The sequence below is a fragment of the Globicephala melas genome, chromosome 1, assembly GCF_963455315.2.
Source record: "Globicephala melas chromosome 1, mGloMel1.2, whole genome shotgun sequence".
Lineage (NCBI taxonomy): Eukaryota > Metazoa > Chordata > Mammalia > Artiodactyla > Delphinidae > Globicephala > Globicephala melas.
Window position 1 is genome coordinate 87189402 of NC_083314.1, and position 18515 is coordinate 87207916.

General features: G+C 38.1%; 1 protein-coding gene across 1 annotated transcript; it reads left to right on the forward strand.

Moving 5' to 3' along the window:
* The first annotated feature begins 1103 nt into the window (after nt 1-1103).
* Nucleotides 1104-9301, forward strand: SIKE1 (suppressor of IKBKE 1). Its single transcript, XM_030869127.2, has 5 exons — nt 1104-1349; nt 1583-1688; nt 2615-2757; nt 3958-4071; nt 5956-9301. The coding sequence occupies exons 1-5, from the start codon at nt 1191-1193 to the stop codon at nt 6055-6057; spliced, it is 624 nt and encodes a 207-aa protein (XP_030724987.1). The 5' UTR covers nt 1104-1190; the 3' UTR covers nt 6058-9301.
* The last annotated feature ends 9214 nt before the right edge of the window (nt 9302-18515 follow it).

Below are 18515 nucleotides of genomic sequence, written 5' to 3' on the forward strand. Positions count from 1 at the left end.
AAACAAGACTCTCCAAAAGTATTTACAGTATTAAAGTAATTAATGAAAAAGAACAAAGTTTGACACACAAGCTTGACAAGGTAAACTCATAAACCAATATAACAGCACAAGTCATTGCTGTTCTGGTTAAATTTATTTTCAATTAATAATTGAATTAAAACAGAAAAAAAAAAGGTAAGCAGAAAATAATGACTCCATCTCACACGTATTAAGATGGCTATTAAAAAAACAACCAGAAAATAGCAAGTGTCTACAAGGATGTGAAGAAATTGGGACCCTTGTGCACTGCTGGTGAAAATGTAAAATGGCACAGCCACTGTGGAAAACACTATGGTCATTCCTCAAAAATTTAAAAATAGAATTACCAGATGCCCCAGCAATTCCACTTCTGGGTATACACTCGAAAAAATTGAAAAGAGGGATTCAAACAGATAGTTATACATGTGTTCATAACAGCATTATTCACATCAGCCTAAAGGTGGAAGCAACCCAAGGGTCCATCAATAGATGAATAGATGAACAGAACGTTGTGTGAAACTTGAGGACATTATGCCAAGTGAAATAAGCCATCACATTATATGATTCCACTTGTATGGGGTAACTAAAGTAGTCAAATTCATAGAGACAGAAGGTAGAATAGTGGCTGCCTAGGGCTGGGAGGAAGGCAGAATAGGGGAAGTCTAATGGGTGCAGAGTTTCAGTTTTGCAAGATGAAAAGAGTTTTGGAGATGAATGGTAGCGATGACTGCACAACAACCTGAAGTACTTACTACTATTGAATGGTTAAGATGATACATTTTATGCATATTTTACCAATATTAAAAAAATTAAAAAAAAAAAAAAACGGTTACAATAACAATCCACATCAATCAAAACCAGTAGGGAAAGGAGAAACTCGGACTAGCCCAGCTGTAACACAACTCGACCACCAGGCTGTGGAAACAGGAAACCAAGGGCGGGGCAAGGGCAGGCTTCCAGGGCGGTGCCCTGGGCGAGACTCCAGGAAAGCCGCCGGTTGAAGCGGGTCACCGGCCGCCTAGGCTGCCACTGCGCAAGCGCATATCGCGGCTACCACCGAGGCGCCTTTTAAACGTACCCGGAAGTGACGTCTGTAAAGCTGAGATCGGCTCAGGGAGATCTGAACTCTTCGCACAGGTGAGCGGTTCTGCGACTGTCGTCCTGGGGCCGCTATGAGCTGCACCATCGAGAAGATTCTGACAGACGCTAAGACTCTACTGGAGAGGCTGCGGGAGCACGATGCAGCCGCCGAGTCGCTAGTGGATCAATCAGCGGCGCTGCACCGGCGGGTGGCCGCTATGCGGGAGGCGGGGACAGCGCTTCCGGACCAGGTCAGGCAGAGGGTAGGGGTCCGTGCCCTCGGGTTCCGGGCACTTGAGGGGTGGAGGGTGAGGTAGAGTGGGCACTCGGCCTGGAATTTTGTCCTGGTCCAAGAGGGCGGTGGTGAGAACGTTCTGCGGGGTCGGGGCTGAGGATGCTGCCCTGAAGCTCTGCCTCCTGCCTATTAAGTTGCATCTGCGGCTGTTCTCTTTAATGCGCGATTAGTCTGTCTCTGTTTGTCCAGTATCAAGAGGATGCATCCGATATAAAGGACATGTCCAAATACAAACCTCACATTCTGCTGTCCCAAGAGAATACACAGATTAGAGACTTGCAGCAGGAAAACAGAGGTTGGTCAGGCCTTTTTGTGTAGTTATGATTTTTTCATATGCAGTAATATTTCGTAAGTTCTTGCAAAACTGTTCACAAAAGCGCACATTCTGTATGTATTTCCAAGTCAGAGAGGGGCATTGGTGGTTCAGTGGTAGAATTCTCGCCTCCCAAGTCAGTACTTTTAACAGGAAAGTTAGCCTGTGCTCGCCCAGTATCAGTAAAGTTTGTTACATTACCCTTTTCAAGGTCTTACTGATTTTTTATTTAAAGGCAGCTTATCAAAGAGGTGCTTAGTAGAGTTGAATTATTGCATGGCTTATTAGGTGTCCCAACATGGAGGCTTGCATAACAAGAGAATATCCTCAAGGACTTAAAATTTAATGTTTAAATATTAATTGAAATAAACATTAAAGCTAAGATTGAAGGTTTTTTTATGTTCCTTGTGCAAGGTGGAAGAGGTAAATCGTATCCTCGGGTGTATATTCTTGGGCTTGATGAATACATTATTAATGATAGTAGTATGAATAGTTATTTGTATATCAGTTTACAGAGGGCTTTCACGTGTATCATGCCATTACATTCTCACATCTTCATTTTGAGGTAGACAAGCAAGGTTTTTATTATTACAAGGCAGATAAGCAATAGGCTCAGAGAGGTTAAATGATTTGCTTAAGAGTCGTAATCTAGTGACTCACAGAACTAAACTTAAACTCATGTCTTCTGAGGCCACATCCCATGTTGTTTCTACCAGATTATGCTGCCACTGCCTAGAAAGATATTTTTCACATAGACCATAACTGTTGAGTTCTGTGGACTTAAACACTAATTTACAACTTTGGATTCATAATGTTACATGAAGTGTCATAAAATTCCAACTGTTTGAGTTTGGCTTTAGGACGTACCTCTCAGACATCACTGCCAAGTTATTTTATTTTTTTGATAGAGCTATGGGTTTCCTTGGAGGAACACCAGGATGCTTTGGAACTCATCATGAGCAAATACCGGAAACAGATGTTACAGTTAATGGTTGCTAAAAAAGCAGTGGATGCTGAACCAGTCCTGAAAGCTCACCAGTCTCACTCTGCAGTAAGAAACTTTGATGAATACATTCTAAATGAATTGAAATCTTGAAATTGTTTTAGATTGTGTGTTTGCTTTTGAAGAAAAGTAAGCTTGTTTTCCTTTCATGTTTATCACATTTGCTGTAGGTTTTACTATAGCTTTGTAAAGATATGAATAGAAAGAAGGGGGTAAAGGGCTGCTCAGGGCCTTTTATTTGAGTAAGACTAAAGTTCCTCCCCCCTTCACCAAGATCTCTTTTCAAGATGTTAATGAATGCTTAGTTAGCTCTTCCACCAAACAGAATGCCAGTTAGTGTTGAAGGTGCTCAGTAAATACTTGGGTAGTTATTGTACGTTTCACTGGTCTGTAAGCTCCTTGGTTGTAAGGAGCATGAATTCATCTTTTATCCCTAACATAGTACTTGGCACATAGCAGGGGGTCAGTAAACTTTTATTAAACTGAACTACATAGCATCATACTATGTTGTTAGGAGAGAGAAGTATGGTTTAAAAAAATAAAAGACATGGCATAGTTTCTATACTTTGGTTGCTTATGATTTAATTTGGGAGACTGAGTACTTGTTCTTAAGTTTGTAGAGTGCTTCAGAGTTGTCATTGTACATTCACAGGTACTATATCATTTAATCCTAGATTAATAGATTGACACCTCACTATTTACTGCAGTGGAATTTATGGAAGATAAGTTTCATCTTAGATCCCACTTGAAGCATTTTAATGACTTCAGTTAACTAAAGTCATAGGGCACAGGGATATTTTAAATATGTGAATGGCTTACATCTGGACAAGATAATAATCTGTGGTCCAGAGGAGAAAACTTGATCCTTGAAGGAGACAGAATTTAGCTTTTATGAAAAACTTGCTAAGAGATATGTCCAATGATAGAATAAGATACTTTGGAATATGGTAAGCTTCCTGCCAATAAAAGTATTCAAATTTAAGTTAAACAGCCATTTAGAGATAGTGTCCAGTGTCCAATGGGTGGTTAGACTAGAACTGATCTTTTGAAAACAAATTATCTGTGAATATCACAGGATAACTTTATTATGGCTTTACCTCTGAGGACTTAGATTGTAGTGAAACTCCTTTGTAACCTCTGTACCACAGATTAAATGAACTTTTAACATCATAATGCACATGTTTTCATGAACTTCCTATCTGTAAAAAAGATGACTTTTTCACCTTTTTATTCTTAATATCCTCACAGGAAATTGAGAGTCAGATCGACAGAATCTGTGAAATGGGAGAAGTGATGAGGAAAGCAGTTCAAATGGATGATGATCAATTTTGTAAGATTCAGGAAAAACTAGCACAATTAGAGGTAAGATTGTTGATACTTTAGGTTCACAATATTTTACGGAGATTTCAGACTCTGGAAGATACGCCATCACTGTATTATCACTGTTATGTACTGATGTTTCCTTTGTGGTCTGATTTAAAATTAAAATACATCCTCCATACCCTTTTCAAGAAAGGAAATGTAATCAGCAGCAAACAATGAAAATGCCAACTGTGTATTAGCTAGAAATTGAGATATCATATTGAGAGGGTAGAGAGAGTGGAAGGGACAGATTACATGTGAGCTAAGGTGTCTCATCTGCCATAAAAAGAACTCAAATAGGCAATGTCTAAACTTCATGATCAGGAAATAGCAGTACCAGGCATATTATGTAGAATTATGGAAGTAAATACCAAAAGAAATAGATGAAAATATTAAAAGTGGTTGCCTTTGGGAAACAAAGTCAAGGGACTGCAGACTATTTTATAAGTCTTATAGTCTTGATTTTTTTTAAATTAATTTTTATTGGATAGTCTTGATTTTTTTTAAAAGCTATTTTCTGTAATATTTTGATTAAAAATGGGAGTAATTTACAAAGAAAGGCCTGGGGTGTTAGTGTGCCCATAAAATTGTTACGGAAAAGCATTACAATAGATCAGCAGTCCCCAACTTTTTTGGCACCAGGGACTAGTTTCGTAGAAGACAATTTTTCCACAGACTGGGGGTGGGGATGGGGGGATGGTTCAGGCAGTAATGTGAGCGATAGGGAGTGGCAGATGAAGCTTCGCTTGCTCACCTGCCACTCACCTCCTGCTGTGCGGCCCGGTTCCTAACAGGCCGTGGACCAGAAGCCATCAGAGGCCCGGGGGTTGGGGACCCCTGCAATAGATGATTTGAATGTTCCTTATTACAAGATGCTGTCATGGGCCCTTTGAGAAATACTAGAGAGAAAAAGACAGGGTCCCTGCTCAGAGTCTAATGAAAGGAATAAGACTAGTAGTATTTTGGTATGAAATGGTATATAAATGCTAGGAGAGAGATACAGAGTATTGAGGGAAGCACTTTATATGGTACAAGGTTTAATGACCATGGGCTCTAACTCTCAGTGAAACCTGAAAATGCTGTGGCTTCCCAGAATTTCCTGCAGAGAGAATAAGGATGAAGAGTGCAAACTGCCCTACCTGGAAATCAAAGGGAGTGGCAAGGTCCCAATTAGGAGCTAGGAGTTAGGTAAAATGATAGAATGATCTTGTCTACGCCGTCCCTAATTTATCTCACTTATGGAAACAGCCTAAGGAAATGTGGGACAAATTTTACTTAATATTTTAAGTGGAAAAAACAGGGGCATTGGATTGAGACCCCAGCAATACCACATCTAAGTTGTCTAAGTTTGGACAAGTTTTTGGACTTTTGTGGGCCAGTGTCCTCATCTCAAAGAGAACACGGATGTAGGCAATGGTACTTACCCTACCTATTGTGTGAGATAATAGATGTAAGACACGCGTGTGATACCTGGCTGTGTGCCCAGTGATTCTTTTCCCCCTTTCCTTCCTTTCTCCAAAACCGTAGGACGTCTAGGAGAGAAGATTGAGCAGAGTGAAATTATTATTAGGAATTTGAAAGATAGCAGAAACAATACTAAAACTTGTGGGAACTATAAAGAGTTTGACAAGCAGTGAATTCCTCAAGTGGAGAGGGACCTTGTTTTTTTCTGTGTAGTCCTAACACGTGGCATGTGGAAATTACTCAGTAAATGTTTTTTAAATGAATAAATAAGTAGAATTTTAGGAAATTCTCAGTTCTTTTGTTTCCTTAAAACTTTTAAAATTAAAATAATATGCTTTCTGTTTCAGGCCCAAAACAATGTGTTCTGATGCAATTTGACAGTCAAAATACCTGAAATGACCATATACTTTTTTTTTCCAGCTTGAAAATAAGGAACTTCGAGAATTATTGTCCATCAGTAGTGAGTCTCTTCGGGTCAGGAAGGAAAACTCAATGGACACTGCTTCCCAAGCTATCAAATAATTCAACTTCTGAATGACGGCTAGAGATTGTTTATTGAGGAAGGAAGTTATTATCTCTCTATTCGAGTATTGTCCATTCAGTGTCTTGCCTCAGACTTGATTTAACATTGATTAAATGTATCAAGTGGCAGTTTAGAATTCGCAGTCAAAAGTGGCTGTCCACGAAACAGTTTTGGGGTATGTTAGTGAAAATACTCACTAAAATACACTGAGTTTCACCATTCCTTTCTCTAAGAGACTACTTTTAATTTTCATTTCTGGGACCTCAATTTATATGAACTGTTTTCAGTTCATTTTTGTTCTTTCATATCTCTGAAACTTAGAGCATTTTATTATAAACCAGCAATTTTATTTTATATAGGATTATAAATTGCAATTCTTAAAAATTTTAAAAAGAGATTAGCTTTTTCAATATATTTGGCATAAACCTGGATTTGTTTCCATTTGAGAAAAATAATACAATTCCACAGAAGTAGATTGGCAGATTCTCTAATTTGTAATGTCATTCACCTTTTTTGATGTTTTAAGTCTCTCTGGTGCTAAGAGTTGGCACTTTATGGCCTGGTGTCTTTACTCTTAATTTGAGAGAACCTATTGCTAGTCCCTGGGAAACATACTTGAAAATAAGTCAACTGTTTTTTTACTAGTGGTAGGATAATCATCGTATTGTTCAAAGAATGCTGAAAAATTTGTCCTGTGTGTGTTTACACACACATGTGCTCTTAGTTCAGATGCTAAAAGTAACTTTTATTTATTCTATTAGATGTTAGTAGTCAATTTTTCAATTTTGTCCTACTAGGAAATCTTCAGCTTGGGTAGTTTACCCAGTGTGAAGAAGATATAATTGGTTTATTCACATCATAGTTCTTAGGTACTACATTCTACAGTTTATATATAACTTTCATTTACAATTAAGAACCATCACTTACTTGGATGTCTTTCATTACTAGTACTAGTAGTTGGCTTTCTTTCTAGATCCATTTTTCACAGGAAGCAAAGTTGTATCACTTAATGAGAGTTTATTACATTCATAGAAGCTGTGTTGAGATTCAAATGCTAAGTGGTCAGCTAGGCCCACTCATCATTTCATTCCCCCATCTCAGTTTACTCACATTTCAAACTTATAAATTACTTCATGTAATACTATCAATTTAGGTTTGCCCCAAAATAATTGAAATAATGAATGCTAAACCTGTCAATATTTCCCAGTAACCGAAAGCACTATACTGCATGGGAGAGACACATCATTAGAAAGAGTTTTTTGTTAGTGCTTTGTGTGGTGTAACCTTTTTTTTGTACAGCCGTAAAGAATTAATTCCAAATAAAACAACAGAATTTCTCCATGATATCCTAAGAGCATCTGATCCCAGTAATACCGAAGGACTTTGCCTAAAATGGTAGGCTGTAATGAATCGGTATATGTCATTTTTGAATTTGTCAAATTTCTATTCAGAATCCTGCGAACAATTTCCACCCGAAGTGTGGATGTTTTTATCTCATTTCCTAAGAGTATGTAAACTTTTAGTCTAGCCATTTGCGTTGCAGTATATGTCCTAAGTGCCACTCTGTGTTCCACAGTTCCATTCAGGAGGCAGGTACCCTATACCATTGGTCAGCTGCCATGGCCAGTTTTCAGTGAAAATGATAAGGTAATCAAATGGCCCATTAAACTATAACATGGTGTCTGCTTTATGTTCCTTTAGAGTTGTTTGTAAAGTTCTTTACATCTCAGATATCAGGATAAATCTAAATGTTAACTTTTCCCCCTGGTAAATCAAAAGCTTGAAGCATGAGCCTCAAGAATTCTCAGCACCCTATATAATGTGAATTCTAGCTGGTGTTAATACTATGAAAATAGTGTGTAATTAGAAAATTGAAGGGGAGAAGGAATGTTCTTGACTTTGGTCTGAATGGGTATGAAAGTTTATTTTGCAGTGGATGATGGAACTTGACTGATGTGCAAAATTTTAGTAAAAACTTATCTTTTCTAATAAAAAATCTCATTTTGAGAATATCAGCTAATTTTACTCAGTAATGAGTCTAATTATAGGAAGTGCAAGGGTTTATTTTTCACTTATATAGCAACCTATCAGGTACACAGCGTTTTTCATAAATACTCTCTAATTATCACATTGTAGTTCAGATAACTATAAATAGTTGTTTCTGAAAGGTTTTAGAGGTTTCCTCATGGTTAGAAATCATAAGTTACATGATTACAAGTCAAAGTATAAAATTAAAACTGTTTGGAAGTATCTTGGAAAAATGCGTAAATATTATTGATACCTACCTTTATTACCTTATATTAATACCTTATGCATAATTTGATTCAAACATTGAAGATCTATTTCAGTGTTCCTCAAAATGTGGTTCACTGACCTACTACAATAGAAGTTTGGGGATGGAATCTAGGAATTTGTATTTTAATAATCATCCCAGATAACTTCTAAGGACACTAGTTTGAGACTGTCTAGTTTACTATGTTAGGCACTTGATTTGGAGTTATGAATTTTAAAAAGCAGGGGGGAGGTGTTGACAGTGTTTTTGAAGAAAAATCTGGTAGAAGAGGCAAACAATGTGATAAATCCAATATAAGGATGTATAGAGTACAGAGGAGGGACTATTTACAACTTGAGAATCCAATAGAGACAAAATGAGTAGAACTAGAAAGCTTAGTGCTTTCTAGTTATTATATAATCTCCATTTCAACTGTACCTCATTTTACAGATACTCAGGCACGAGGAGGTTGTTATTATTCCAAACTGAAACCAAGATTCAAACCCAGACTTAAACATATTCTTAACCATTAAGTTAAGATTCCTTTAAATGCCAAATACTATTCAGAGTTCAAGTGGTTCTTGAGAGGAAAATCTATTTTATTAATGGTGCAAAAGATACACCACAGCCCATATATTAGAAAATTTCATGAATTTAATAAATGGAGTCTTAAGGAATGAGACATAATTGTCATCTGTTTTTTAGAGTGGTGTAGCTGAGAGTATGTGCGTGCAACTGAAAAGAGCAATGCTTAGAGCTTCCCTGGTGGCGCAGTGGTTGAGAGTCCGCCTGCCAATGCAGGGGACACAGGTTCGTGCCCCGGTCCGGGAAGATCCCACATGCTGCGGAGCGGCTAGGCTCGTGAGCCATGGCCGCTGAGCCTGCACATCCGGAGCCTGTGCTCCACAATGGAAGAGGCCACAACAGTGAGAGGCCCGCGTACCACAAAAAAAAAAAAAAAAAAAGAACAATGCTTAATCAGTGCTTAACAATCCTTACTGTTGATACATACAGGAAAGGGTGCAGTTCTGTCTTTCAAATCTGTCTCCTTAGCATGTTGTTTTTCAGCCTTCACGCAATTTTCTTGTTGCAAGAAGGTTGCTGCTCTGCCAGAAGTCATGTCCATGTTTGAAGGCAGAAAAAAAAAGGGAAATGTCGTATGCCAGCTATATGTATTCTCTTTTATGAGGAAAAGCAACGCTTTCCCAGAAATCCAGACAGACTTCCCTTTGTCATTTGCCTGACCTGTTACATGGTCACTTCTAGTAGCAAAGGAGGCTGGGGACATAGCTGCCACAAATAAAATCAGTATTCTATTAGCAAAGAGGAAACAGTATTGGTAAAGCAGCTAACAATGTCTGACACAAGTCCTCTTACACTGAATAGATTTTAACAAGTGTAAGCATTAGCCAAAGGAGTGTGTTGGTGTTGAGTGGCCAAGGAATGGGCTGCGGAAGACATCTGACATTTCTTTTTAGGCTGCCCATTATCCTAACTCCTATACTATAGTTAGGGAACACATCACCTAATGAGGCAGAGCCTTCCTCCGTCCTAAAAAATTTGAAAGTGTCAGATGTTTTCCCAGCCACTTTGCAGCCAGTGAAGATACCTCTGCCTTAAAAGTTAGTGATACAAAGAAGCAGGGAACTATGCTGAATTCTTTGAATAAAGGCAGTGACTACAACACTGGCTACTACATCCACCTCCACAGAAGGAGCAGCAAGTGGCTGTACTGACAACATTCAGTATCCAGTGTCAGCAAAGTCAATGGTGTAAGCTGCAGTGTCTCTGCCCCAGTGGACACAGTGGGGTCTTCACTGAAGCAATTATCTGAAGTGATTATAGAGGTTGTATAGCCTCTAATTCTGGTTTTCTGGCTATCCAGAGATCCTGAGGATTACCTGAGAATTATTAGCTTTTAATAAAATCACTTTTTGTTAAAATTAACCTGAATTGACTATAATTAAGAACGCTGACTGATAAAATAAGCATAGTTTAAAAAGCAACAATGCAAATATAAATTTTGTCAACACATTATGCATAATTTTGCCCTTATGTTTTAATGTAATTTTTGACATAAAAAGATGTGACATGCAAATTATCAAGCATAATAATTCATCACCTAATTTAAAAAATAGAACATTACCCATATGTTACATTTATTTATTTGTGCTCCTCTCCTGTCTCTACCCCTCTGCTCCCTCTTTTTAATAGTTTTATCACATGAGAAAAGACCTAAAATATGTGTATAACACTAAAGTGACATTTTTTAGTTTTGCTCCTTTTTGAGCTCTATGAAAGTGGTATTAGACTGTATAGTAGTCTATGGGGATTTGATTTTTTTCACTCTTCATTATGTTTCTAAGATTCATTGTGTTGTATATAGTTGTCATTCATTTTCATTGATGTACTAGATTTCATCATGTGACTACAGTATATTGTTAAGAGATACATACATATAAAATAATAAAATTATACATTTTTTAAAAATCCTTGCTAATATCTGACTCCTAATTTTTAATTCTTCCTCCATCTACCTCATTGATATTAGACACGTTTCACTATAAGCAGTTGTATTTCGTATTCCGCAGTTATTTCACTTGCAGTTGTCTCATGGCAACTTTCAAAGTGAATTAAGGACTATTATCCACTAATATTCATAGTGGAAAGCAGATGATGCTTTTTCTTTTGTCACTCTCCAAGAATGCTTAAGAGAAAGTGGAACCTTCAGAGCTTCAATGAACTACAATTCACTCAACATTTCGTCTAGCCTCCTAGAAATGGATTTCTGTATGTTATTGATCCTAAGATTCATTTTTATTTCATACTTTAATGTCTCTGAAATTGAGGTATGTCTTATACATGTAGGGGTTGTCATCTAGTTGATTCTAAGCATAAGAAAATTGGTTTGCATTCCTGGTGGTGTGACTGGATAAAGTCAAGTTCTTGATATTTCAGTCAACAAACTAAGGACAATTTGAGAAAGGAATGGGGGTTTAGCTGTTTTCTGTGAACTTTCCATTAGCACTTACTGTAAAATCAGGAGTGCCAGCATAAGAATTTGGAGTATGGCTGTATTCATTTTCTATTGCTATGTAACAAATCACCACAAATTTAGCAGTTTAAAGCAACACCTATTTAATATCTTACAGTTCTGTAAGTCACAGGTCCATGCAGGGCTCAGCTGGGTTTTCTCAGGATCTCACAAGGCTGAAGTCAAGGTATCATCCGAGGCTAGCATCTTGTCTAAGGCTCTGGGCCCTCTCCCATACTCACGTGGTTGTTGGCAAAATTCATTTCCTTGCAGGTGTGGAACTCACAGGAGATCATCTCTGACTTCCCTTGCGTTCTACCTCTAGACTCCCTTTTAAGAGCTCATCTGGGGACTTCCCTGGTGGTCCAATGGTTAAGACTCTGTGCTCCCAATGCAGGGGTCACAGGTTCGATCCCTGGTCGGGGAGCTAGGATCCCACATGCTGCCGGTATGGCCAAGATAAAGTCTCCAGCCACTGAGGGGGAAGAAAAAGAGAAAAAGAGAGAGAGAGAGACAGAGACAGTGACAGAGAGACAGAGAGAGAGAGAGAGAGAGAGCTCACCTGATTAGGTTAGGCCCACACAGAATAAGCTCCCTCTTGATTAACCCAACTGATTAGATATCTTAATTATATCTGCAATGATCCCTTTTGTCATTGACGAGATATAAGTGATATCCTCTAAGATCTACAAGCCCAGCCCATGCTCAAGAGGAAGGAATTATACACAGCAAGTGTACCAGGTGATAGGAATCTTGGTGATCATCTTAAAATTCTGCCTACCACAGTGGCTTTTGGCAGCTTGGAATAAAATCCTGGAGACAACAATGAAACACTCAGGAAATTCTGCATTACCAGTATTCTTGGTGGCCCAAGAATACTTCTGTGTGGAAAAACCTGCACATCTATGAGACAAGAGATTTATTAGCAAGATCCACCAATGCATGCTAAAATAAGTGGACTAAAGTTCAAACAGAAAAAGGATATTTGCATAGTCTCTGTATCAGTTTCCCAGAGTTGCCATAACAAATTACCACAAACTGGATGGCTTAAAACAACAGAAATCTATTCTCTCACAGTTCTGGAGGCTGGAGGTCTGAAATCATGGTGTTGGCAGGTCGGTTCTTTCTGGAGGGTCTGAGGAAGAATGTGTTCCATGCCCCTTTTCTAGCTTCTGGCAACTCCTGGCATTCCTTGACTTCCATATGCATCATTGCAATCTCTGCCTTCTCAGTCTTCACATGGCGTTCTCCTTATATGTCTCTGTGTCCAAATTTCCCTCTTCTAAGGACACTGATTGTTGGATTAGGGTTTACCCTAGTCCAGTATGACCTCATTTCAACTTGATTATATCTGCAAAGATCCTATTTTCAAATAAGGCCACATTCTGAGGTTCTGGGTAGACATGAATTTTGACAGGACACTGTTCAATCAAGTATGGTCTCAAAGTATCTCCACCACAATATTTAATTATTATAAAGGGAAAAACAGTAATTTTACCATGAAGAATCCTGGCAGACAACACTGACCAATTGATTAAGTAAACATCACTAATAATACTTTTCAACATCATATAAGCCCTTATACAATGCAATGACAAGGATACATAACCTCTGTAACATTCTTCCAAATAATGCATAACCTCAATCTAATCAAGAGAAACATCAGACAAAACTGAATTAAGGGAGGTTTACAAAATAACTGACCAATATTTTCCAAAGCATCTAGGTCATGAAAGACAAGGAAAAGCTGAGGAACTGTCATAGGATAGAGGAAACTAAGGAGACATAGTATTAAATGTAGGATGGGATCCTGGATTTGATTCTAGGAGAGAAAATGGATATTAGAGAAAAAACTGGTGAAACTCGAATTAATTTTGTAGTTAATATTATTGGGTCAAGGTTGATTTCCTACTTTTGAAAATTATGGTGAGGTAAGATTAACATAATAGAAAACTGGGTGAAGGGTTTATGGGAACTTTCTGTGCTGTATTTCTAATTCTTTTGTAAGCCTAAAATTATCTCAGAACAAATATGCATTCCCCTGATTACTAATGAGGCTGAGCATAATTTCAAATGTTTATTTGCCTATACAGAGATTTTTTTAATATAGACATTCAAGTCTTTCCTCCATTTTCCTTTTCTTTGATTTTTTTTCTTATCGATTGATATGTATTAATTTACTATACATTCATGATAATACATTGTCAGTTTTATATGTTGCAAATATATATTCTCCTAGTCTGTTGGTTTTTTATTTTTTTATGGTGCCTCTTGATGTATGGCATTTTCAAAATATGTTCAGGGACTTCCCTGGTGGCGCAGTGGTTAAGAATCCGCCTGCCAATGCAGGGGACAATGGTTCGAGTCTTGGTCTGGGAAGATCCCACATGCCACGGAGCAACTAAGCCCATGCACCACAACTACTGAGCCTGCGCTCTAGAACCCACGAGCCACAACTTCTGAGCCTGCACACCTAGAGCCCGTGCTCTGCAACAAGAGAAGCCACTGCAATGAGAAGCCCATGCACTGCAACGAAGAGCACCCCCCAATCGCCACAACTAGAGAAAGCCCACACGCAGCAACAAAGACCCAACACAGCCATAAATAAATTTTATAAAAAATAAAAACATGTTCAAATTTATTACTAAAAAGAAAGAGATTCAGAAGAGTTGGACTAGTAAAGAAGTTTTAGGAATACCTCAACTAATTTACTTTGCTTTTTTTTTTGCTTTATATACACACAAGTGTGACATAATTTTAAAAAACTAGGTCTAAATTAGTTTAAAAGGGCCCTTTTAATAAATATAAAATTCTAAGTAATAAAAGTATTATGTCATAGTGTGTTGGTTTTTTTTTTTTTGGCTGCACCAGCACGGCTTGCAGAATCTTAGTTCCCCAACCAGTGATGGAACCCATGCCCCCTGCAATGGAAGCACGGACTCCTAACCACTGGATCGCCAAGGAACTCCCTATGTCACAGTGAAAATGGCAACATTTTCTTCTTGCTGGTACATAAATAATGATGTATCACACAGTCAATACTGTCTTAGATTTAATTAAATAAGTATAACTCATTCATTCAATGAACATTTATTAAGTACTTACTGTTATCTTAGCCACTATCCTAGGTTTAGAGGATACAATGATGAACCAGAGAACTGAAGCTTACATTATTGTTCAGGAAGTAGGGCAATGAAAAATTAAATTCATAAATGTGTTAATTTTGGATAACAATACATATTATAAAGACAATAAAACAAGCTAATATTGTTATGGAGAGCAATGGTAACAGTGAGTACTTTTACTTTAGAAAAGATCTTTGTGAGGTGGTAACATTTGGGCTGAAATCTGAGTGATAAGAAAGTGCCAAATATCTGATGATTTGGGGAAAGAGCATTCCAGGCAGAGGCAAGAGTAAAGGCAAGGATTCTGAAGTAGGAAAAAATTTGCAATGTTGGTGGCAGTGGATTGAAACACAGTGAACCAGGGGTTAGACTTAGCAGAGACTAGGTCATTTAGGGCCTTGTACTATAGATCATTGTAAAAGAGTTTGGACTTTATTCTAAATACAATTGGTTTTATTTTTAATTAAGTTTGAAATAGGTTTTGCTCCATGCTTCTCTCTGGCTGATTCCCAGAGCCAAAATGTTATGGTGATTACTTTTAGTGCAGCAGCTTAGCATGTCCACCTAATTCTTCCGTTCAGTGCAATGTTGACATTTTAAAGGGAAGCATTATAGGGCTCACCTGGCGGCGCAGTGGTTAAGAATCCACCTCCCATTGCAGGAGACATGGGTTCGAGCCCTGGTCTGGGAAGGTCCCACATGCCGCGGAGCAACTAAACCCGTGCGCCACAACTACTGAGCCTGTGTTCTAGAGCCCGCGAGCCACAACTACTGAGCCTGTGTGCCTACAGCCCATGCTCTGCAACAAGAGAAGCCACCGCAATGAGAAGCCTGCATACCACAATGAAGAGTAGCCCCCCACTCGCCACAACTACAGAAAAGCCCGCGTGCAACAACGAAGACCCAATGCAGCCAAAAATAAATAAATAAATTCATTTTTTTAAAAAAGGGAAGCATTATATAAAGCTTCTGCCTTATTTTTATTTAAATTCTAATATTTTATTACATAATTGTTATTCTTACATATTATTCTCATTTAAACAATCATTTTAACTGTTTGGGGGCTTGCTAATGAATAAAAAGTTTTGGATGGTGGGGTTCTAGGGTTAAATCTTACTTACATTCTTTTGGAAGTAATATTCTTTATGAAAGTTTTTGCTCTAACTTGTGTTTTCCTGTTCTGATATCTTGAATGTGGATTCCTTTACCACCCACTATTACCATAATTTTATAAAGGAAGTTCTCATTAACTTCCCTAACTAGGAAAGACATAATGTCAGAATAAAAACGGTGCTTAAAGACTTCCCTGGCGGTCCAATGGTTAGTATTCCGTGCTTCCACTGCAGGAAGCACAGGTTCGATCCCTGGTCCAGGAACTAAGATCCTGCATGCCATATGGCATGGCCAAAAAAAAGAAAAAAACAAAACAGTCCTTAAATCTTGAATCAATTTAGCCTTACTTAAAAGAAGTCTCTACATTGATCTAATTTTTCTCATTTCACAGACAACTGACAAAAATCTCATCCATTGCTGCTCAAGAAAACCTTATAAATGCATAAAGGATGCTTACTTTTTTAAAAATTTATTTTATTTATTTTGGCTGCGTTGGGTCTTCGTTGCTGTGCACGGGCTTTCTCTAGTTGCAGCAAGCGGGGGCTACTCTTCCTTGCGGTATGCAGGCTTCTCACTGCGGTGGCTTCTCTCATGGAGCACGCGCTCTAGGAGCGTGGGCTTCAGTAGTTGTGGCTCGCGGGCTCTAGAGCACAGGCTCAGCAGTTGTGGTGCACGGGCTTAGTTGCTCCGCGGCAAGTGGGATCTTCCCGGCCGAGGGCTCAAATCCGTGTCCCCTGCATTGGCAGGCGGATTCTTAACCACTGCGCCACCAGGGAAGCCCAGAATGCTTGCTTTTGATTCTCAAATAGACTCCAGAGAAATGTGCTTATTGATAATGGTAGAGGAAAAAAACCCCACAACTATAATCAATCTCATTGTCTATGTTTCTCGAAAGAAAAATTAGTATGATAACCAAAAATATATGCAACTTTTAAATTCTGATTATTATTCCTTAATGGAGTAAATATCTTCCCCAAATCCATGATTACCCTATTGTTATAGGAAATGGTTTCCCAAGTGACTTCATAAGCTTCTGCTTTAATTAACTTCAGTTTAAAAAATAAACATAAAAATATAACTACATTTTGGGGTATTTTTAATTTGACTTCAAAATTACTCTGAAAAAATATTATTGCCTTAAAATGTGATCTCCTAAGAATGAAACCTACCTCTACCTAAAAATGAAACCTATGAGTGGTAATTGTAGAAAGACTAAATCATTTAAACTAGTGATTTAAATCAATGATTTAAGACAAAATCATTTAAACTAGTGAATTACTCCATCTTTTACTTTAATGCATTGGAAGCTAAAATGTATGCTTCTGGATTGATACACATTTGCATTTTGTGTTAAGTGTAATTCGATACTAATGGACCAAGGAGGAATTTAAAGGCAATTGAGACATAGAATGAGGATGATAAAACAGTTACATGGTTTAAGAAGGTCTTCAGAAGCTATGTATGATGGTAGAAATTGAGACTTTATTCTTATTAATAGGACTTGTATTTATAGAATTTAGTGAGACTATTACTTTTTACATTTCCCATTGCTGTGATATTTGAGAATGTGTGCTCTTAGACCTAATTCTACTTTTAGCCCAGCTTCACATGACCTTATTTCTAGTGCAAGAGCCCAGGGCAGTTTCTCTGTAACACTAGATTAGAATATCCAAACGAGATCTATTGCTGGGGAGGAGAAATCTTAATTTAAGATTTGGACAGAGGAAACAAAACAGCTAGGTTGACATATTTACATTCCATACTTCCCAACAGAACACTCCACTTTCTAACAACTTCTTACATTGTTGTTCAGTGCTATTCATTCAACAAGCTTTTGAGGGTTGTCTATGCCAGGCACTGTCAGGAAAGAGCGATGCAAAGATGAATGTCACAAGCCCTGTCCTAAAGAATCACTAGCTAGTATAAACTAATAATTACAATAGAGTGAGCTATGAAAGCGCTGAAAATGAAGCAAATATCTGTGCCTGGGAAAGCGTGGGAAGGCATCAAAAAGAAGAGGCAGCTTGGAGGTGGTATGGGATTAGACCAATAGCAACAAAGGTGGAAAGAAAAATCTTTGAACATCAGAAAATACTACCTCCTCTTATAATTCAAGATGATTTGCTCAGAAATGAGCTGTGCACCTTTCCTTCATTGCAGTTATTTCAATGTGTATGTTCAGATTTTGGTTTTGTGATTATTGAATGATGCTAGACTGAAAGTTCCTTGAGGACAGAACCATGACCGTTTATCTTTACTATAGTACACACCCCTGTGACGACGCATACAAGATGCCAGACAAATAAGTGTTGAAGGGGAAAATAAAGTGGTGGGAGAGTTCTCAGGAGCGTTGACTGGTCATTTTTTATCCAATATTGTCAAGTGAGAGAGCCACAGAATCTGTGAAAGAGCATGCCTCTCACCAGAGGGGACTGCTCTATCGTTTGGCAAGGTATAATTCATCGAACTTTTCTGGGGCCAGAATTAACCATTTTCCTCCTTCCCTCTTTCCCTGTGGGATGAGTCATCCATTTGCCCTGATTTCAACCTTTTGGTTACTGATTCACCCCTCTGATTACCTGATACACTATGTAGATCTTCTGTTAACTAAAAAGGTCAGTTGAAGGAGTTTGTTTTTTAATGATTATGCTACCTTGCTCACTCTTGTCTGTCTGTTGCAAGCAACATAGTTTGTGGGAAACAAAGTTCTCACGTATGGCATTCAAATTACCTTGCTTAAAGCCTAACTCTATATTAAATAAAAGTCCAGTCTAAGGTAGCGGACAAGAGAAAGAAGGCTTGCACGGTGAATAAAGAGGAACTGGGGTTTGAGGAACTTCCGGATTATCGCTGAGAAAAGAGAAATCCTTTATATTACATTCCTGATATGCCCTCCTAATTGTTCGTCTTCAA

Bases quoted from the DNA above. Each gene is read 5' to 3' on its own strand.
- SIKE1 (XM_030869127.2), top strand. From the start codon at position 1,191: ATGAGCTGCACCATCGAGAAGATTCTGACAGACGCTAAGACTCTACTG. The intron at 1,350-1,582 runs GTCAGGCAGAGG...CTGTTTGTCCAG, and splicing joins GGACAGCGCTTCCGGACCAG to TATCAAGAGGATGCATCCGA. The intron at 1,689-2,614 runs GTTGGTCAGGCC...TTTTTTTGATAG, and splicing joins CTTGCAGCAGGAAAACAGAG to AGCTATGGGTTTCCTTGGAG.